The sequence below is a fragment of the Copadichromis virginalis genome, linkage group LG19 (genome assembly GCF_057382275.1).
Source record: "Copadichromis virginalis isolate Kocher_CV1m ecotype Utaka linkage group LG19, C_Virginalis_male_GT1.1, whole genome shotgun sequence".
NCBI classification, from domain to species: domain Eukaryota; kingdom Metazoa; phylum Chordata; class Actinopteri; order Cichliformes; family Cichlidae; genus Copadichromis; species Copadichromis virginalis.
Window position 1 is genome coordinate 32,462,683 of NC_140636.1, and position 22,021 is coordinate 32,484,703.

Below are 22,021 nucleotides of genomic sequence, written 5' to 3' on the forward strand. Positions count from 1 at the left end.
GACGTTGCTGTGCATGTGAGAGCAGGAGGATAACATACCAGCTACTCCTTGCTGACTTCTCTTTCAGCTCTTTTTTTCTCCTGCCTCCTGTCTAATCTCTGTTTTCTTCTCCCCAATGCCCTTGTCTCATTCCTCTCCCACTTTGCCCTTGCTTCTCCATATTTCCCCATCTGCTTTCTTTCTTTCTTCCTCTATTTCCTCTCCTGCCATTCCTCCTTTCTCTTGAAGTCTCCTTCCTCTACCATGTCCTCTCTTCTCCCCTTTCCTCCTCTCCTCCGCTCCGCTCCCACTAAAGCTGGAGGAGGAGGAGGCTGTAGCTGACAGGCCCAGCCCCCTGCGCTCTGACTCGTCCACGCTGTGTGTGACGGGAAGGCTGGGCTGTCCCGAGCATTATCTTAACACTCACACAGCTCCTGACACACAAACATACACACATATACACAGCGACAGCCTGTGCCAGAGCTCGCCTGCGCTGTCAGCTCAAGCCCTCTTAAAGCTGTTTTTTTTCTCTTCTCTCTCTCTTCTGGAGATCTCTCCTGAACGCTGGAGAAATAAGGACAAGAGGAGCCAGGGGAAGGGAAGGAGAGGACGATCACAGGGGAAAGAAAAAGAAAACACGACCGGCAGCCTCTTAACTTGTGTCCCTGTTCAGTCATTCTTCTGCAGGGAGTGTTTTCTGCTGTAGTTCAGGACTTTTCTTTTCTTTTTTTTGTGAGAGAGGGGGATTGGAAAAAAAGAGGGGCTGGAGTTCACATGACATAATCGGAGTGAATGGGTTGCCATGGTGACTCACCCAGGGAGCCTGACCCGTACAGAGTGAATGGAGGGAGCGCCTTGGACGCCAAGTGAGCGATAAACTAAAGTAGGGGAATCACCAGAGAGAGAGAGAAGGAGCGAAGGAGTGGTGGGATACCAGAGGGAGGACAGAGGTGCCGAGCAGAGGCTGAGAATGGAGGACGGTTTTTCCAGCTACAGCAGTTTATATGACACCTCATCACTGCTACAGTTCTGCAACGGTAAAACTAAACTAACCCTTCATATACTCCCATCCCTCTCTACTATGAACTGCATGCTGCTTTCTGGATTTGACATGTCACCAGCTGACTGGTGTGACTTGACACCCTGCAGAGGTGTTAGATGTTGCAGACATGAGCTGGGTTTCTTTAGTAAAACTATAACATTTTCCATCATTGTTTAGATCTGGATGCTCTTCAATTGATTAATCACTAGACTTACTGTCAAACAGACGGATGTTTAAGTCAAAGCAGGCGCTCCCGGGTTGACATTTACAGGATGAAAGAAAAACTAAAAGCACTGCAGATTTAACAGGAAGTGTTTGAAATCAAGGCCGGGCTGATGTCAACAGCCTCCATCAGGAGAGAGCTAATAAACAAAGAGGAAGGGAGGATGAGAAACAGTCCTTTGCTCACAGCGCTGCCCCGGCTCTGCTCGATGTGATGAAGGGCTTGTTATGAATGTATACACAGTGTACGTATTCTGCAGTTTGCCGAATGAGACAAAACGGTGTGACAGAACAGGACACTCCTTCTCGCCTGCTGCAACGTGATTTCTTTGCTGGCACAGGGAGAAACCGTACTTCAGGCTGATAATGTTATGGGTGGGAGAGGGTGACTCAGGGAAGAGCGAAGAGCAGCATGACACATCAATATTAGGATTCATTTCCAAGATGCGCCCATTCTTCTTGACGACTGAGCCCTCGTGTGAGACGTATGCTCAGTTTATGTATCGACAGCATACTTTAAGTGATGCCTGCATTTATCCCAGTACAACGGGACAGTTTTTTCTTTCTGTACGGCTCAGTTTGTTCATAGTCACTGCTGGTGTGTACCAACTACAGTGACACACACATAAGGGGATTATCCCCAACACAACCTGTGTCTGTGATAGGGAGCAGCAGAGGGAGTTTAAACCACACTGTTTTGTTGTTGTTACTAACATGTGCTTTAAAATGTTGATCACATGGAAAGGGGGAACACTCACTTCACCCTCTTTTATTGTGCTTGTCCGTAGCAGTGACTGTGATGTCGTGGTTAGCGTGAGCTATCACTGCTGAAGGATGGAGTAACATAATTGCCATTGGTGGATAATGAGAAAATCAATCATATTTACTGTGCTGTGTAAGCACCAGCAATCAGTGAGATGAGGGGAATACCACTGGCCAACCGAGCAAATCAGAGGTGTGGAATTGCACTGACGAATGTCCCACCAGGGTTACTGGTCGCTTCAGTATTTTAATGCATAACTGATGAGGTGAAACTACTTAAAAGCTTTCACCCCGTATGGATTTCCTTTATTAAATTTATAGCCAGCCACAGCAGCTTAGATACAGACAAAGAGGGGGGTAAAAAGGGGTAAGAGAAGGGTATCGAGTAGAGAAGAAAAGCATCTTCATCCATAAATGTGTTTTCTTTTTACCCTGTTTACCCTTTGGAAGTCCTTTCATAAGACTTGGAGGAAAACTGGGCACCATTACAGGGTTACAAAAATGATAAAATCAAGCATAACGAAACCAGCTGTTGGATAAAACAAAGCGCATAAGTATGTAATACAAAATCCTTTGAATTCACAGAAGCAGAATAATGAAGCCCTAGTGTAAAATAGGAGACTGATTAAAAATGGTGCTTCGTTTTTCCTGGTGTCTACAGTCACAGGGAATAATAAGGAACAAGGATATGTGAAAAAAGACGAGGCATCAGGCCAAATCTAGTTTGTACATGATCGAATGTTTCCTGGTCATTCCTGTGTGATGAGTAAAGTGCTGTCAGTGCCAGTGATAAGAAGAGACATTGGTTTGGTTGGACTGACCTGAAAAACAGGTGTAGCAGCGAGTGTAGAAGAACAGGAGGCCTGCAGTTTCCTCCTAGGAATTGCCTGACCTTTATAGCAGTGGCAGGTACGGCTTTTCTGATGTGTCAGACTCGAGGTTTAGTTTTAGTGAAGGGTGAAAAAGTGTGACGTCGGAGCAGTAAAGGACAGCTGCACCACATTACCACTTCATTGACTTGAGTTACTCCATGCTAAATGATTTTTTCCCTCTCTTCATGCTGCACGTTTTGCCAAGTCATGACCGTGAGCAGATTTGAGTTGTCCAACACCGCAAGGTTGTTCGTGTTAATTTTCTGAAGGGATGTCAGTGAAGTAAGACATGCCGCTCAGAGGCTGTTGCCAGGGATTTTCCGACCTCTACCTTCTTGCTTTCTCTCTCTGCCTCGCTACACAAACGCACACGCAAACTGAGGAAGCAGCATCTTGTTTGTTGTTTCGACAGTCCGCTTAGTGCATGAGCTTCACTTTAAACCAAAAAAAAAGAATATATCTGTGTTTGTGGCGGTCCAAGTTGGATCTGTTGTGTGTATGGAGTGTACTCACACATCTGCTCGGCCACTGTGGGCTTTGTTTGGTCCTGTAGGCCAAAATGACATCATGCTGCTCTGCTTCTGCCATCCAGCTGAACCCAGATCAGCAAAAGTCAATGATGTCATTCATTCCCCTCTTTTTTTTTTTCCATTTCTCTGGCCCGTGTGTTGTGGAGCATCCAACCAGACTAATGTTCAGAGACTAGGTCAGCTAAACTGCGTTCAGGCTGCACGCTTTGTCCTCGGGAGCTCAGGGTTATCTTAGGCTAAATGAAAATTAGCGCCATTACACTGTCATCACACACAGGTGAAGAAGGACGTGAATCCTTTTTTTTCCTTTTAAAAATCTCATTTCAAACACCTTAGTTCTGCAGAACAGGTTTACATTGAATTAGCCTGTTTTCTTGGGCTGGTAATACTATTGCCGATGTCCTGAAGTCAAACTGGTGTGGTTCTTGCCCATTTTAAGTGAGTGTTTGTGCATCACTTCCAAGTGCCGTCCCAGTGGTTTCCTGTTCTGCCTGCATATACTTCATTATTCACACATATGGTCTAGATTTCTTTAATAACACGATTTTGACACAGCAAAAGAAATCTGACTGCAGCATGAAAATGCAGCATGTAGATGCCACAGCTAAAACATCCAAAGCCACCAGACTAAAACATCAGTTAATGCGATTCCTAAAAATCCAGTAAATCCAGCTCACTTATGACAGTATAATACTGATGATGACATGCTGAGGGTCATCTCACAGGGTCCAACATCGCCATTCTAACTATTATTAATCACCTGTTCATTTATCTTTTGAGCTAATAAAACCTGATTAAACATCTCTTTATGTCTATGCTCCACGCTGGCAGTGAGTGCGCTCACCTAACCATCACTGGCTCCTTGGCAACTTAACACACCAGCAGCAGAGGGGGCAGGGCGAAGAAGAAAAGACTGGAGCCAAAAAAAACAAAACATAAAGAAAACATCGCGATAACAGTTCATAAGAAAAAATAAGGATGTTAGAATTAGTAGGGGGGCAGACGGATGGAGCAGACGTGTAGGGGAAGGAGGGAAATTAATAAAGACGGAGAACGCTTTGATGTTTGTTGGAGGAATCTTGATACGCAGCAGAGGTGACACGACTTCACCCAGTCTCCCCCACTTCTTGGCTGTGGCTCTGTGGGTATGTCCATCCAAACCCTGACTGATGATGGCACGTGGAGAGGGATTAGGATTAAAGCCCCGCTCACGTTACCGTCCACAGTAGCCAAGAAGGGATGGCAGACAGGAGGATGAGGTGAATGTATTTGTGTTAGAGCGGTTGGAGTCCATTTAGTTTTGAAAAGCCAGTTCAAGCAGTTTCTTCATTTCTCTTTTACGTATCAATTATGGGCCTTTTGCATGTTTTTAGTTTCCCTGGTTTTCTCCATTCTGACTTTATTTATTCCTTTATTTCTCTTTGATTATTCCATATCCATCTATCCAACTATCCATCAAAGCCTACTAAAACTCATTGCAAACTGGCCTGTGCTCTGAAATTTCTTCCACTCTGATAAAACTGCACAAAAACATCAATGTAGAAACATTAAGAAGAAAGTATTAGGAAATTATGTGTCTCTGTGCCATCAGTCATCTGTAACTGCCCTACGCGTAAAGCAGTCTAATAAATATCGACGTGAACGGGTTAACTCATCCAAAGCTGCTGATTCATGCAAAGTTTGATATTGATTTCCTATGGCCGTGTCAGTGAGAGCATAGACACACACACACACACACACCACTCTCTATTTAGTCTAATTTTTTCCCTCTCTCAAGCCCAGCGCGCCTGGAGTTCTTTCATTTCTAAAACTCTGACTCTTCTGCCCTTCGCTTCTCGAGCTCTTCCCCTCTCCCTCATCCCTACGTCAGACTTTCTCAGGCTCTTTGTTTGATCTTGTGCGAGTGCCCCAAGTGGAGCTCAGAGTGCTTTTCTGTTTTGTGTTTTTTTTTTTAAATCTGCAGACAGTCAGATATTGAGCCAGGCCACTTAGGCTTCAGTACTCACGAGTCACGCCGCCCCCCCGCCCCCTCTCTACTCCTTATCTCCCTGTTTCTTTCTCACTTTTCTCCTGATAAGCTTTGCCTCGCACTTTTTTCTTGAATAGGGGCACATTGGCTGCTAACAGATAAAAAAGAAAAGTGGTTCTGTACTTACCGTCATTGAATGTTTGTATGTTTACAGCTACATCGAGCTGCTTTTGAGATTTGTGAGAAATTCATGCCTCCTATGTAGTGCGAACTGTTCATTTCACGGCAGCCTTGACGCAGCTATTCATGAAATCTCTATCTTAAATACTTCTAAATATGGCATCCCGTAGTGTGCACTCCACTGTGTGCACAGTGGAGAATTTATCTGCGTATTGCAGCATGTTGTATAAAATCTGCATGGAAGAGGAAGATTAGGCCATGAGCCAGGATCCCACTGAGCAATTTTTGGCACAAATGTGTCCACCCTCAGTTATATAGCGTGTTACTGACATCTGTCGAGTACATGCATACATGCAGAGGTCAATGAAAAGCCAAATCTGCCTTAAAAGCCAAAGGAATAGTACAAAGTATGTCTATAAGATTATGTATGAAAGAAAGAAACATGCATGGCACACAGTAATGTATTCCTTTGTTATCTTAGTTGACCCGCTGATCAGTTGGGCTTTAAAATGTTTCATCTCTATTGCGTTAATAGCAATTTTTCTTCAATTTCTGCAATTCAAATTTAACTGCTTTATATTACAACATAAGGTGCTTGAGACATGATATCTTCTTATCTAATTATGATTTGTAATCATGTGAGGAGAAAATATAACATATGTGTACCCAGTATATTAAAGATCTGTCTTCACTTCAGGGGTATTTCCTTTCTTCTATAAAACAGAAAGCTCTTTTGACTCTAGGCTAAGTAAAATATAGTTTTATCCCTGCCTTTCCTTTTTATTAAGACATTTTAGGTGCTCAGATATTGTTGCATGATTGTCTTGTGATCAGCAGAACAATCACTGGAAACAGCTTCTTGGAGAGCAACTAGGAATTAGATGAAATTTTTGTCAAGTGCTTCTTCTCTTCTCTGTCTACCATTCTTCTCTTTTCCTCCACTGACACACATCCAAGCAGCCTCATCTCATGACCTACTAAAACAATCAGGCATGTAAAGCAGGATCGTGTGAGTTCCTGTGCTAAATATATACACTGACTCCGTGTATATGTGCGTGTGCATCTCACTAATGCTTCTGGCAGAGTACTGCTCTCTGTTATGTATGCGCTTGTGGTTGTGTATGAGTGTCTATGTGTCCGTTTTCAGGTTCAGTGTGCACATGTGCATGCACAACCTTCCAATGTCAGTACAGGAGGCATGCAGGCAAGCATGAGTCCTTGAACGGTATGTCAGGGATGCATAAAAATACCCCTAAAAAGTGCCGGAAACAGGATCATGTACTCCATCAGTGAGTAGGATGCTCTCAATCTGCACTGTAACACTAAATGTGCTCAGCAGAGCGCAGAATTTTACCTGTGGGGGAGGGTGACCACTAATAAATCACTCAGGTCAGCAAAATCCCAAAGATGTGGCATTATTTTTAGTTTTTGTTTCATGCTCAAAGTATTCCCAAGGCTGTTGTTCCCAATCAGAGAGATATAATGCATAAAGGATTTGGTTACGTATTCTTTAATCTGAATGTTACACAAAAACGTAAAGGTATTTAAATCAAGTTACTATGCAAATTATTTCCAGCACAGATCATCTGCGCACTGGTATGTGTACATGCATTCATGTGCGCACATGCATGTCTGTGTATGAATGTCTGTGCATGGATCTCACTCTTAATCCTGCACCACCAAGCCCTCTTATAGTAATTAAAGCTCACTTCTGTAGCCTGGAAAAGATGAGTGTAGGTTTGACTGTGTTGTGCAATTATTTCTATAAGCGTATTGATTCGTCACGGACCAAAGATTTGGCAACACCTCTGTTTTTAAACCTTGGCCGGTTGTAAGGTGAATAGATATAATTAACCTCCTGGTATCCGTGGTGCAGCTCCCAGGGGCTGCTCAGCACTCTAATTGGTCTCTTACATCTGCTGTTAATGGAAGAACGACGGGGAGAGCGCCAGCTCTGAGTGTGAGGGTGTATCCCCCATTGCACGCATTCAGCCGGCCTCTAACAGATGGGCTGGGGGAAAAGAGGAGAATCCCATTAGAAATTCATCAAGATCACAGGTGCAGAGATGAGAGGAAAGGGATTATTGGGGTTGTTTCCTTGTCTACTGACAGCCCAATTTTGTTGTTAGATGGCAGTTGTTTTGGTCCAAAAATGCTTTTGATTCTTTGCTTTCAGTTCTAGGACAGCTACCAGCGAGTGATTTCAGGACTCCTTCATGGTGGGCGTGCATGTCACATTTTGCTCTTACAATGGAAGCATAGATGTTTTCAAGACACATTTCACAAGAGAAAAATCAACAGTTATAGAGGCAGAAATCTACTGCTGTCAGACTCCTTCTCAAAGCCAGAGTGTCAAAACTGTACCGGGGTATCATCACAAAGGCCAAGTGGTGGTGGATGGGTGTAGTCCAAGTTGTTGGTGTGGATGTGTGTGGTGTGAGACTATGACCAGATGGTCTCTAACTTTTACCTTAAAAATTTGTTTGTCTCTGTATGTATCCTAATGGCAAACTGTGGGGCTGTAACAGGATTCGGCAGGTGTTTATAAGGATGTCTGTGGCTAGATGTTAAAGATGCCGCTGATCCAAACGAGATGTACTAAGAGCATCTGAAGTATGCACACATTGCAATTTGTATGCTCTAACTCTGGCTGATGTATAAACATTAAATATTATAGAAGATTAGTGAAGTCATGATTGTGGTTGGTTTCCTCCCGAGACTGTGTCACAGACCCAGTGTTTGGTCATGCTCTCAAGTTTGGAGTCCTCAATGAATATGTTTGCATTTGAGTTTCTATTTAGATTTTTCCTGCATTTTCCAGAGTTTCGAGTTTAGATTTTTGTGTTTGTTGTATTTATGGATTGTTCCATTCTATTATTTATTTGTTTTTTGGTATTTTTCAGTTTTACTTTGAAAGTCAGTTGCCTCTTGAGTCTTTCTTTGATGGTTGCCAGGATTGTCTGTAGCTGGATGCCATTCTCCAGCTTCTCCACTTACCTCTGTGTATAAATAGTCCCGTCCTTCCTCCTAGTCTTTGCCATAGTCCTTGCATTTTCCTATAAAAGTTGGTCCTGGCTGCCTGTAAGGGATTCTGTTGTGACCTGAACAATGGTTTGCCTTTTGTTTTCTGATTTAGTAAGTCTACCTTAAATCTAGTGTCTTCAGTATATGGTCTGATTTAAGAGTGGACACCCGGCATAGACAGACTGACAAAAAAATGCTAGTTGGTCAGATCAGTGAACTAGGAGAAGAATTTAAAGGATGTTTTGGTCCTCCTAAACTATTTAGAGCAGCCACTGAAATTAAGAAACTGCAAGTACTGCTTCTACTTTTACTCTTTAGTTTATTCCGTTTTGAAGCCACAGAAGATCACGAGACCATTACTACTGACGACTCTTTAATAGCTCTTTTCCACCTTTATAGTGCCAACAATGTTTTATTACAGCTCACTGAATTGCGTGTTTATCTAATCAGATGTTTGAACCATTCATTTCATCAGAAAACTGTATAAAAATGTGTCTCACATAATCAGCTTAAACTCCCCTGTCTCATCTGTGGCTGCAGGGAGAAGAGAAAATCTAATAATGTGGCCTGTCAGGTTCACTTGTCAGGTTCACTCAAACTAAACACAGTTGGATGTGACTCGGGTTTTTAGGTGCTGTCAAAACTCCAAAAATGCAAACAGAGCTGGTTTAGTTGATGGCAAGAACAGAGAATAATAATAATTTTAAAGTTAAAGCGAATATACTGAAAGAGACATGTAGTATTTATAGGGCAGAATCCAGACACTGAGTTACAAACAAAGGAAAACCTCTGCTTACACACCAAAGTCTGTTTGTAATAATTCTCCTCAGTTTTGTTCTGTAATGATCTTGTTTGCTGCCAGCAGTGCCACTGTATGTTCTCTCCCCTCCAGATGGCAGATATACGATTGGCCTGTGCTCAATGTGGCAACAGTCTCTGGCACACTGTCTCTCTGTATGTGTGTGAGACCATTTCTGCACCATGGAAGTCTGGTATCCCATAACAACAATGTTACTGGATGGGACAACACCAGTATACACACACTGGATGGAACAAGTATCCCGCCTCCTGTTCCTTCCTGGTTGTTTGTTACTGCGGGACAAAGCCGTGTTTTATGTAGACGAAGGCTGAGACTGAGAAACGGGCTTGTGTTGGAGCCTGGAGCTGCTGCCAACCATGACTTTGTGCTTCTGTGGTCTGCTTCATCCCTAAAAGTCACAGCAATAAAAAGGATGTCTTTCTTCAGCTGTTTATTACCGTTTTAGTTTTATTCAGATTTAGACAGGGATGTTATATAAAGTTCAGCATATTGCTTTGTAAGTTCAGAAGCTGGGGCTTCATGTCTCATATATAGTATTTGACATATTTTTTCTCATGATAGTAACATTAGAAAAAGACTGAAGTTTGCCATGTTTAAAACAGTGTCCCACTTGGACACTTTGGACAGGCAAGATCAAAATAAAGATGTTTGGCCGTAATGTTCAAAACCAAACACAGCATATCAACACAAACACCTGATACCAACTATCAAACACGGTAGCGGAGGGATGATGAATTGGGCTTGTTTTAAAGCCACAGGACCTGGGCACCTTTCAGTCATCGAGTTAACTACAAACTTTTCTGTATGTCAAAGTATTCAGAATTCAAATATAAGGCCTTCTGTTTGGCAGCTAAAACTTGGGCCAAATTGGGTCATGCAACATCTGATTGAAATGTTAGAGCATGATCTTAAGAGAGCTGTGCGTAAACGAATGTCTGCAAACCTCAATGATGTGTTGGTCTCATTGTTTTCTCTGATATATATATATATATATATATATATATATATATCTTTTATCTGATTCCTGCAAAACTAAGGGAATTTAAGGCAACTAAGACAGTAAGCATCTCAGCATGTTAACAATATCAGCATGAGGATATCAGAGTACAATACTGGCTGTAGGCTTATATATGTGTTTGCAATAGTTAAATTCTAATAATAATAATAGTAAGAAGAAGATTTCTAATTATGAAGCTTTGGCAGTGTTTGAGAATGTCTAGACTTCACGTGTGCACATTGCGGTTCGTTCCGATGGAGCTTTGGGGCTTCAGCTACATCTTAGTCTATTGACGCTTCAAGTATCCCACACTCTGAAAGCCCCACCTCTTGAAACAGTCTACCACTAGGAGTTAATCTCTAATTGGGCGAACAGCGTGGACAAGAGCAGGAAAAATGAGGGAGATAAATGCTAGAGAAAGATAATAAAAACATTTTACTGCCAAGTCCTCTTTACGTTTAATCCTTCAGGCTCACTTTTTCTTCCCACAGTCAATTTATTTCCTGCTTTGTTTCAAGAATTCATCCCACAAGACTTTCAGGAGAGAGGAGAGCAGACAAATAGAGAGGTGAAAGAGGTTAGAGACCGAAGGAGGGAGAATAAAATTCAGCCTGCTGCTAAGCTCAAACCCCCCCCAGAGTTTAAGGATCACTAGCATTGAGCAAGATCTGCTCCACAAATCCAGCATAATCCCTCTGCCACACTGTGACCACTTCCTCTTTGACAGAGGAGAGTGTGTGTGTGTTGGAGGGAGTGTGTTTGTGTGAAGCCGAGTGGAGTTCATGTATGTCATGTGCTCGAGGTAAATCTGCCTTGATTAGGCCTCTTTTATGTAGTTTCTTTTTCTTTTTTCTGGACTGTTTCTTTCTAAATCACTGGGGAATTACAGGGCTTGAGCAGGTGTTTATATTTGTTATTTCAGATCCTCTCACATCTGAAACACACATCCATGTCCTGGCCTTAGGCCTTGTTGTTACGGAGACTTTGTGGTTGACAGCGACTGAATTTGATGTTGTTCATTGGAACGTTGACAGCAAATACCACATGGTTAAATTGGACCTATCGGTGGGCTGAGCTTCAGTGCTCATAGCCTGAAACAGTCTGAAACTGAGGATTGATGACTTGTAAATATGCTGACTTCATTACAGGAAAGTTCCGTGTTTAACATGGGCATCCACTGAAACTGTATAGTTACATAGTCTAGATATGTGACAGAATAAAGGAAAAAATGCACAATAAGCTCCTTTAACGTGGATTGTGGAGACAAGTTCAAGAGATTTATGAGAAAAGCCTTCCATTTTTTCTGCCTTCCTCCATTTCTCTAATAATTGGTGTGCAGTCCCACAGGAGGCAGGGGAATAGTACTGATGGTGTTTAATACATTATCTGATCAATCACTCAGAAAAATAAGCAGCACTTAACACCATCTATTTGTAAATCACCGCCGCCAGCATTTCAGCTCCTGTGCAGTATGTTGGATGTGTGTAGGTGTGATGGTGAGAGGAGCAAGGTGGAGCTAGCTCCCGTCTGACCTCACTCTGACCCCAGGAAGGATGTAGCTGATGTCAGGAAGGAAGGGTTTAACATCTTCTTACAAGGACAGTAGGATCTCTCAGAGGGGGGTCTTTTGGCCCCAATTCATACCCCTGTTTGACCCAGACTCACTCTTTCTGACCCCTGTGTGTGCAAAGACACACACTTACACATGCACACAGCTCCATCTTTCATTCTTGTCTTTGTCAGCCTATTTGGGTCTTTCAGTGCTACCGTTTTGACAGGACAAAGAAGCTTTTCCTCCGTTGTTTATCATCTCCATCTTCCTCTCAGTGGTTCCTCCTCTTTAATCTCCTCCCAGGTTGCCTGTGAGGGCTTCCCTTTCTCTTATCCACCTCTAGATATTTATTACCTCTTAAGCCCCGGTCAGGCAAAAGCCCTCAGTGGCAGCTTGTAAACTGCATCTGTCTCCCTAATCTGACCAGTTGATTAGCTAAAGCTATCAGGTCGTCCCCTGCTCTCTCCTGCAGGTGACACAGGGGATTGATGGGCTTTTAAGTAACTCTCAGTCTGTTGTTTCTCTCTTTCCTCATTTTTCTCTCCAGTCTGTAACTGTAACTAAACTCTCCGACCTCCTGACAGGCACCTGATGGATCATTTCAGTCGTCCCTGAGGCACACTGTAACTGTGTAAATGCGTCACTTTTAAGCACAACACTTTTCTTGTCTTGTACTGTGCATAACATTAGAAAAAAATAATCATCACACATGTTATTAGTCTTCCACTTAGTTCTAGTATTGTGCTGAAGTGCCCTGAAAGTTGACATTAAGTTATCATGAGGTAGTAACAAAGTGCCATCATTAGCTGAAATTCAGAACTAATTGTCAAAGTAGCATGTTGATTTGCTACATTAAGGTAAATATGCTAAAAATATGCTAATATCACACCCACGTTTCATCAGAGTGCTTACTGAAATTAGCATTCAGGTCAAAGCACCACCTGCTCTGTGATCACGGCCACACACCCACCTTTATTCTCTCTCATTTAGCTCTGTATTTCTCATGCCTGTCCTTAAATCGCTGCCTCCTTTAATTCCTTTGTGCTGCTCAATGGTGATAAAGTCCAGACCTCCATTAGTGAATCATGCTGAAGACTGGTTGTTTATTAAGTGTGACTCAATTTGGAGCAGCTGAACTGGCGCTGTGGCAGTAACACCACCTGGTCTATGTGCGTCTGTGTTGTGAAATTAAAAAGGGGGGGGTAAAAAAAAGCTGGCAAGCTGGAGCACAAGCAAGTAGCAAAAAGATGCACCGAAGCTGCAGCGATATCAGATCTGCCCTTCTGCCTGAAAAACAGGAATAGTTGTCAAAATGTTGTGACAACCTGTTTCCTGCAGCCTCTCGCTCTTTTGATCTGGTGGTTCTCTGCAAACACTGGTTGCGGCTTTTTCGGTACCTCCCATTGTGGCACAGCTTAACCTGGCAGCTGAACTTTCCATCAAATCAGTTTAGCTTTATTGTTTGGATCTTCTGCACCGCTGAGAGTAAAGAAAACAGACATCAATCACTCTGTTTGTCAGCGGGTTATTGGCAAAGTGAGCACGAGTGCTCGAACACATGGGGAGACAGCTGCTAGCATGACATTTCCTCCAAGGGAATGTCCCTAACCTTGTCTTTTTTCCCTTCCTCGTGTCTGTATGTGCATTCATATCCTTACATATTTTACATATTGAAGGAGTGACTCAGCTAAAAAGGCTCCTGCAGAATTTATGAGGCTGCTGTGCTTTGCTCCCCTTTATGCTCGTCATAAGCATTTTCCACATCTATTTTTACTCCTTTAGCGTATCGATTCTTTGGAAAGCACGAGTCCAGAAGAAGGGGAAATGAGTCAAAGCATGTGTGCCCTCCTCCTCCAGTGTTCATTATTGATGACAGTGAGGTCAGTAAATAAGGCGGAGATGCAAGCTGGAGTGTTGGGTTATTTTAGAGCTGTAAAAAAAATGAACTGAAGAGCGTTTTTCATTTAATCCCCGTGGCTGCAGTGATGGACAAGCACTTAAGCAGGCTGCTGGTTCTGCCAGAATCACATCTACTTGCAGGAGGAAGGTAATAGGGAGCAGGGTGTCAAAATGCATTACGGCGAGCAGACAGATGGGCTCTGAGATCCGCCTCGGATTTGTGACCCAGCCGGGTATTGACCAGATAACAAAATAGGGACAGAAAGAAAAAGTCAGAAGCTGGAGCAGACTGACAGAAATGAAGTGATTTAAGCAGATGGCTGACAGGTGTGAATACCACACTGGTGCAGCAATCCTGTTTTGTGGTGATGGATTTGCTGTTAAATGAAGATTGACATCTTACTGATACTGAGTCTCTGGGCAGAAGGCATGTGACCTGAGCCCCAGACAGAGCTGAGCAAATTTAGCTAAATCGGCTCTCTGTGTGATCGCGCTGTCGGCACATAAGCATCACGCCATCAACACATATTCCTCCATATGAAAACAAACTTGTCTGACCTTTTCCGATTCTGGTTGTAGCTGTAAACATGTTAGTGGGCGTTAACTCGGCCCAGATGTTGGAACCAAGGCAGAAAGTGGCATATGTTGGGATGGTAGCACAGGGCTGGGTGGAAACGGGGCCGTGACAGCCAGTCATTGTGCTTCGGTATTACACTGTCATTGTGTCAGTGTTGGGAGCAGACCCACGACAGATGCTCGACAGATAATAGAAGCGTTATCTCTGGATGTTCACTCAGTGACACACTGTTGCATGTAAATATGAACAAGGATTGCTTCAAAGAGAGAATCTCAGGTGAGCTAAATGTTATTAAGATCTGTGGAAAAGGCTTTGTCAGTGTGTGTCTGTGGAAAAGAAGGAGCGAGATTGCGATTTTGCTTATGAAACAAGAAAGCATATCCTTGGAGTAGAAATCTGTCTGTATGAGCGTATAATGAGACAGACATATTTCTCATTGAACCTGTAAAGCTTCTGCTGTCGGTGTAATGTAAAAGATTGCACACCTGCAGTTTTCATCAGATGCCATTTCTCCACAGCGGGGGTTTCATTATAGGATTCTCACCAGGCGGTGAAAATATTAGAAGGTGCATACAAATAATACCTATATCAAGTGTGTTACAGGCTTTGATGCCATAAAAAATACCTGTCACATGACCTGAATTCTAAAGTCAGCAACTCTGTTAACTCTGTTTGTGTTTGTAAGCACTCTACTCTGGACATGGCGATAGTTGCTTGCTCAAATATCTTTTCACAGATACTCATGGTTGAAGATGAATAATAACGACATTGGTGATCTCTATTCCTCATTAGCAGGTAAACATACAAATAACCATTGGTTGGTTGGTGGCCATGAATCTTCATAGATATTTATCTCCCACTTAAAGTCATTTTAATTTGTGTAATTAGAACAGTTAAACTCAGACTTAGGGTCTTTATGTAATAAGTAAACAGGGTAAGACGCCTATAAACACCTATTAAGCAGAAGAGAATGGACGGACAGGCTTGATGTTCTACTCGATCGATTCCTGACTTGTCAAAGAAGTCGACTGTGCCGGTGTTGTGCCAAAAAGTGATTGTCTGCCAAAAACTGATTTCCGGTATTTGCCAAAAACTGATTGCTCGTATTTAAACTGCTATAAGTAACTTGTTGGGCTATAATATGTGAAACATATGTCAAATGCATCCCTCATGGATGACATAAAGTCATCTTGAGCCACAAACAACATTCGTGTAACAAGGTAGAAGCCGCAATCAGTTTTTGGCAGTGACTTTTATATAACCTTTATTTATGCAGTTAAAAAAATCTCATTAACATTAAAAATGTCTTTTGTAAGAGTAAGTTGGCCAAGAGGACAGCAGACATGGCAGCAAATATTACAATATTTCTGTAAAAATATTTTAAGTGGGGATAAAGGACCGGATTGGTTATAATCAGAATCAGAATACTTTATTGATCCCTGGGGGAAATTATTTTTTGTTACAGTGCTCCATTTTAAACCAACATTAAGACAAGACAGACAATACACTAACTAAGAATAGTACAATATATACATATATCAGTAGGTAACCACCCGAGGGATTAATAAAGTTCTATCTTATCTTATCTTATCTTATATATACATACATACATACATACATAAGTCACTCATAAATAAATAGTTGGAAAAGAAACATGTGCAGTTGTAGCAGCAAACAGTGTGTTAAGTGGATGCGTTGTACAGGGAGATGGCCACAGGCTAATGTAAGTACAATAGCAGAGAGTTGTAAAGATACTTGAAAAACAGATATTGTTTTAATTCTCTATATAACCCCTTTGTAAACCCTGTTCACCGAAGTCTATTTATGAACATACGTAAAGATATTACACATAAAAAATACACAGAAACATTGGAAATCAGTTTTTGGCAGACAATCACTTTTTGGCACAACACCGGCTCAGGTGTGGATATGAAAAGTGGAGGTCAGTAGTTTTTTACTTTTAAACAAGTTTTTGACAGATTTCTAAAATATTTCTGTCTTCTTGTTTTTTGACAGAAGGTCTAATAATTTTTTAAGCACTATACTTATGTTAGTCCAGTCTCAAAACACAGTTAGCATTATTATTGCAACCTTTCAGGGAAATCTCAAGTCAGCAGTAATGTGTAGCCGTGTGCACAGCTGTAGTCTGTGTTTGTGTGTCGACTGTAATTGCTTGATTCAGCCATTCTGTACGTATGCAGATTTCCATTTTATGCTACAAGCTTCACGTGCCCCATCTGCTTAATGCGCCAGTTCATCATCTTGTCTAATCGAGGGTCTCCTTGACCGAAGCGATTCATAACCAGTTAACGGTGAATTTTGCTCGCTAATGGAATTTCCCACTTGTAAACAAATCGGTGAAATTGCCTTTCCGGCATGTTTTGACAATTAGATTACAGCGACTTCGTTGGATCTTATGGGATTATACACTTATGAATACTTATGATGTAAAATTGTAAGAAAAGGAGTTTGACAGTCCTAAAGTCGCACACTCTTTTGTGTTATTTGTGCTTAAATGTTTGCCATTCATTTTGGAAGAAAATTTAAATTTGAGTAAAGAATTATTTATTTCAAATTAATAATCAAGTATTACAATTTCACTAACGACTCTTTGTTCTATTTAGATCATATTTGGTAGGAAGTTGTCTTTATGTTATTAGTGTCATTGATCCAAATGTGTGTTTTTATTTATCTAATTATTTTATAGAACTAAAAATACTGCAGTTTTTCTGAATTTCTATCTACAAGTGAATATTTGGGGAACTCACGCCTCCGCAGAGCAGCTTTTGCTTCCTTAGAGCATCATCACACCCGTTTTGTGTCACCAGATTGTCTGAAAACAAACACATTTCAGTTTGTCTGAGACACTGTTGCGCTACATTGTTTGAGAATGTTATTTACAGAGGTCAGAAGCCTTTTTCACGATTTCCATAATGTCACCAAGCAGTTGGGGTCTAACTCAGATTCCCAGCAGAAACAAGGCTGCAGATCTGTCTAATCACCAGATGCCTGCTCTCTAATGCATAATGCATCAGGCTGTTATTACAAGTCTGCAGGGAAAACACAGCAGTGATTTACATTAATAATTCATCAAACCCCTGTGACATCAAAGTCTTAATGGAGGAGACCCTGCATTAAGATGCGCGTGTGTGTGTGTGTGTGTGTGTGATCATTAATGAAGTGGACCCTGGTGGCCTATGCTTGGCCTTTATTAGTGTGTCAGGTGGAGAGGTGGTAATAATGTGTTAAGTTAGTTTAAGATCAGAGAACAGACACTAAAACCAGGCTGGCGAACAGTCTTCATAGTCAAAGATGCTGAAAGTATAAAAGGATAAAAGTGAGTTCAGGGTTTGAAAGTTGTAGCCGCCTGTACTGATAATGTGACATTATCTGAAAAACCACTGTTTACTTTTCTCATTAGTTTTCTGCGTTTTCTAACGTGAGCTCACTGCGTCCTCAGATGACAGTGCGTCAGCGGCCAGCAGTATGGAGGTGACCGACCGCATCGCCTCCCTGGAGCAGAGGGTCCAGATGCAGGAGGATGAGATTCAGCTGCTCAAGTCCGCTCTAGCTGACGTGGTCCGCAGACTCAATGTGTCTGAAGAGCAGCAGGCCATGGGTGCACGCAGAGGACCCACCAAAGGTAACATACAGTCCAGCACAAAGCCTAGGGGCTTGCTATTATAGTATATGCATCACACACAGACTGGCTTGCACACGTGGTTTTTCAGGACTCTTGGGTCTGTTTTTCCACTCTGACCTGTCGATGCTGATCTTCAAATCCCGCTAGTTTTCTTTCATCTGACTCATCACTCTCCTCTCCTTCCTGTCCCATCTTCTCTTGGACTGTGTTGTCTTGTTGAATGCTTTTGCCTTACATGTATAGACCCCGCTATGATGAGAAAATCTCCCTCAGCAGACAGCAATGTTGGGAAGCCAGGTAGGCTCACTGTGTAGCCTGACTGCACTAACCAGACCTGGTATTGTGTCACTGCCTGCCCTGCTACTATTATCCTAAATATATAGTATTTCACCAGGAAATGCACAGTTGCATTCAATACGGCTCACTGCACTGTGATCCGAGTTTGAAGACAGATCTTTGTGGGAATTTGTGTCAGCACAAAAACTGTTTTATGAGGTTTTGTTTGATAAGAGCCAGGCTAGCGTTCTCCTTTGTTTCCTGTCTTTCTGGTAAGCTCACTAGCTGCTGGCTGTAGCTTCCCACTGAACAGAGGCTGTATTGATTTTCACAACTCTCTCTCTGGAATGAAAAGGAATAAGAAAGCATCCCAACCTATTCGGCTGAGGTGTAGAGTTAAATCAACACCTCCCTGACACAGGCTCAGTTTATTTTCCAAAGTCCAGAATGTGATTCACCTTCACGAATGGTTTTATCATAAGTCAAAGGCACAGTTGCTAAACCTTAAAATGCCTCACTCTGATGATCTCTCCACCTGGTGTCACACAGCTGCATGCTCTTCTCATCTGTGCTGAAAACATTGCATAAACTTTAAAAAAGCGAGCCCCAGAGAGTGATAAAAGGTAGACTTTTTTCACATGTTTTTTGCATTTTTATTGCTTAACAATACTGCATGCATCGATTTTTCAGTGGAGATGTGTAAACTTTGGTCATGAAATCGTGCTGTCACTCCTGAGGCTGATAAAGGCTGCATGGGAAATCAGCTGCACTTCATGTGTTTCAAGTCCTCACATGTGCTTTAGAGTAATGAAGCAAAAGCAGATTAGGATTCTTAGCTGCTGACAGCTCCATTCTCAGGAGTGAGTCTGGACGGATGGAGTTTCAGTTTGATTGGGGAAGTGGAGGATGACTCTGACTCATTGCTCCCCACCAGCAGTCTGCTTTCCCTCGACTGAAGCACAGTGATCTGATTCAGAAAGTTTAACCCAGTCGGGCTGACTGCATGTGGACAATCGTGGACACAGAGGAGCACACGCATTTGTCTTCTTTAACATGCTAACAAAATTACAAACCTCGTTTTGCCCCTGCTGCGTAATTACTACATGAAAGATAACAGAGGGAGTGTGTGCACAGGCCTGAGTATCAATGTGTGTCTGGATGAAGCAGTGTCTATTAAATATTTATCACTGCAGATAAAGCTGCAGCTTGGATCTGTTAGTCTATGCTGCCTGAATGAATTGTGTGTGTGCGTGCGTGTGTGTCGGTGGGTGGGTGTGTGTGTCAGTTTTTCTGATACCACTCCATTTTCTACAAACTGTATTCCATCTCAATGAGAAACCTTTAAAACAATTACATTTAAATTTAGTTTACTTGTTTATATATAATCACTTAATCTTCTCCCTCTTTTTTAACCTGAAGATATAAAACACTGTGCAGTTATTTCCCATCTCTGAACCCTCACATTGGAATTATATTTACATTTGGGAAACAAAACCCTGAAAGTCAAACTACGCTCACTGGCCAGTTCATTAGTTACCCCTTGCTAGTACCGGGTTGGAGCACATTTTGTCTTCAAAGCTGCCTTAATGGTATGAATCCAACAATTCCATATTGATTTGGAATCTGCTGCACATCCGTAATTGGAATCTCCCCGTCCACCACATCCCAAAGGAGGACCCTAACATCCTATCCAAATATCACAGCGGAATAGGCAACGCTTTTTCAGTAATCTTTTGCCCAGTGTTGGTGAGCCTGAGTGAACTGTAGCCTCAGTTTCTTATTCTTCACTAACAAGATTGGTAACTGGTGTGGTCTTCTGCTACTGTAGCCCATCTGCTTCAAGGTTGTGTGTTCAGGGATGTTTCCTTCTTCATGCCTTTGTTGAGTTACTGTTGCATTCCTATCAGCTTGAAGCAGTCTGACCGTTCTTCTCTGACCTCAGGCATCAATGAGGCATTTTCACCCAGGAGCCTGAAGCTCATTGGACACTTTCTATTTTTCAGGCCATTCTCTGTAACACTAAAGGTGGTTGCGTGGCATAATCGCAGCAGATGAGCAGTTTCTCAAACCGACCAATGAGTCAAGGTCATGCATTGAGCTACTGCCAAGTGATTGGCTGGTTAGATATTTGTGTTAACAAGCAGTTGAGCAAGTGTATCTAATGAAATGACCAGTGAGTATATACTGTGTATATTAAATGACACAAACGTGTCTATAAACCTATACAGTAGGCCAGTGGCAACCCTGGGGGCATTTTTGGGAAAACCAGCACTACTGTACATTTCATTTATCCGTGTTTCTACAAAAACATGAAGAAATATTTCAATAAATCCATGACATGGCAGCGCATGGTTTGACTCGGCATGGCATGTGTCCAGGACTTATCAATCCTCAGCTCCTTTTGCCCCAGCAGGAAGCCCCCCCACCCCCACCCTCCCCAAACCCATGGTCACTCTAAGAAAAAAGTAATTTTTACATGTTGAGAGTTCAGCTAAAAGCAAAGTAAACTATCTTCAAATCAAGAATTCTGAGTTTAATTGTTTGTTGACTCCAAATTCAATGAATGTGTAGACAAATAACCGAGGTGGCAGTACATACAGCGTTATTTTAAATACACTACAGGTGCTGACTCTGATACTGGTTCTTTCTGAACGCGTCATGTCGTCCTCTTTCTTCCAGCCAGGCCAATGATCGCCACCCTGCCGTTACGGCCCACAGTAAACAACGGGACCGTCCTACCAAAGAAAGGCAGCGGGACTCTGCCATCCCCATCTGGATCTGGATCCAGGAAGGACACCAGCGCGCCAGCCAACAAGACGTAAGGAAACCCAGTATGACTGTAAATGTATTTGAGCATTTTTTTCCTCTGCTCTTCTTTGTCTGTTCATTATAATCGATTTTAAGGAGGCTATCGGCATTTCTGGAAACCTTTTGCTTCCTTAGAGCAACTTGAAGGTGTGGACTGTCAGAGTCAGCAGATTTTGTCTTGTTTTTCTACAAAATCCCAAGCGTCATTAAAACCGCTGGAATGATTTATTGTTCTTCACCCCAGAAGTTTTATGTGTCTCGACATTTCTTCCCTCATGTCTGCCTGTGCCACGCCAGGTCATTTCAACCATAAATCGTCACATTTCTGGCTTTTTATCATCCACACACATTGACATTTAACAGCCCTGATAAAGGGAGACGAAGCATTTTCATCATCTGCTGCTCTGTGTTCTTTGTGCGTCCGTGCGTTTACAGGTGAATATGGAGTGCAGGTTATCAATCTTGCCTGCCAGCATAACAATCGCCTTTCCCCATTCTCTGATGACATTAACTAAATCAGATGAAGCTTGGCACACAGCAGGGGCCTGCTCGAGTCCGCGCAAATGTTAACTCTGCTTCTCCGCCTCTCTTTTAGAAGTATTAAACTCAGGAGCTCAAGCTTTGACACTGAAAATATCTTTTTTTAAATGTATATTTCATTATATATATATCCAACCCTGAATAGTCATAGTTTTAGGGTTGTCTAGTTCCAGGCTTGGCATCGTGACATGAAACAGCACTTTCTTAGTTGAAGGATGATGAGTGGCACTGGAGACTAATGATTAGCCCAACTGTTTTTACTTGTTATGTTGGCATGGCTGTGAATCAGTGTTAACTTAAGATATGACATATGGGTCTCTTGCTACTTG

The 22,021-nt window shown here is 42.3% G+C and overlaps 1 protein-coding gene across 7 annotated transcripts in view; it reads left to right on the top strand.

Annotated features, from left to right (window-relative positions):
- The first annotated feature begins 407 nt into the window (after positions 1 to 407).
- eml1 (EMAP like 1) overlaps positions 408 to 22,021 on the top strand; it is a 40,006-nt gene continuing 18,392 nt past the window's right edge. For 4 of the 7 annotated variants that reach the window (XM_085442348.1, XM_085442349.1, XM_085442350.1 and 1 more), the window contains exons 1-4: positions 408 to 1,016; positions 17,886 to 18,068; positions 18,312 to 18,365; positions 21,024 to 21,162. In XM_085442348.1, coding sequence (XP_085298474.1) covers positions 950 to 1,016; positions 17,886 to 18,068; positions 18,312 to 18,365; positions 21,024 to 21,162 — 443 coding nt within the window. In that variant the 5' untranslated portion in view covers positions 408 to 949. The remainder of the gene's footprint in view (positions 1,017 to 17,885; positions 18,069 to 18,311; positions 18,366 to 21,023; positions 21,163 to 22,021) is intronic. The other 3 variants (XM_085442353.1, XM_085442354.1, XM_085442352.1) reach the window with 2 other exon arrangements.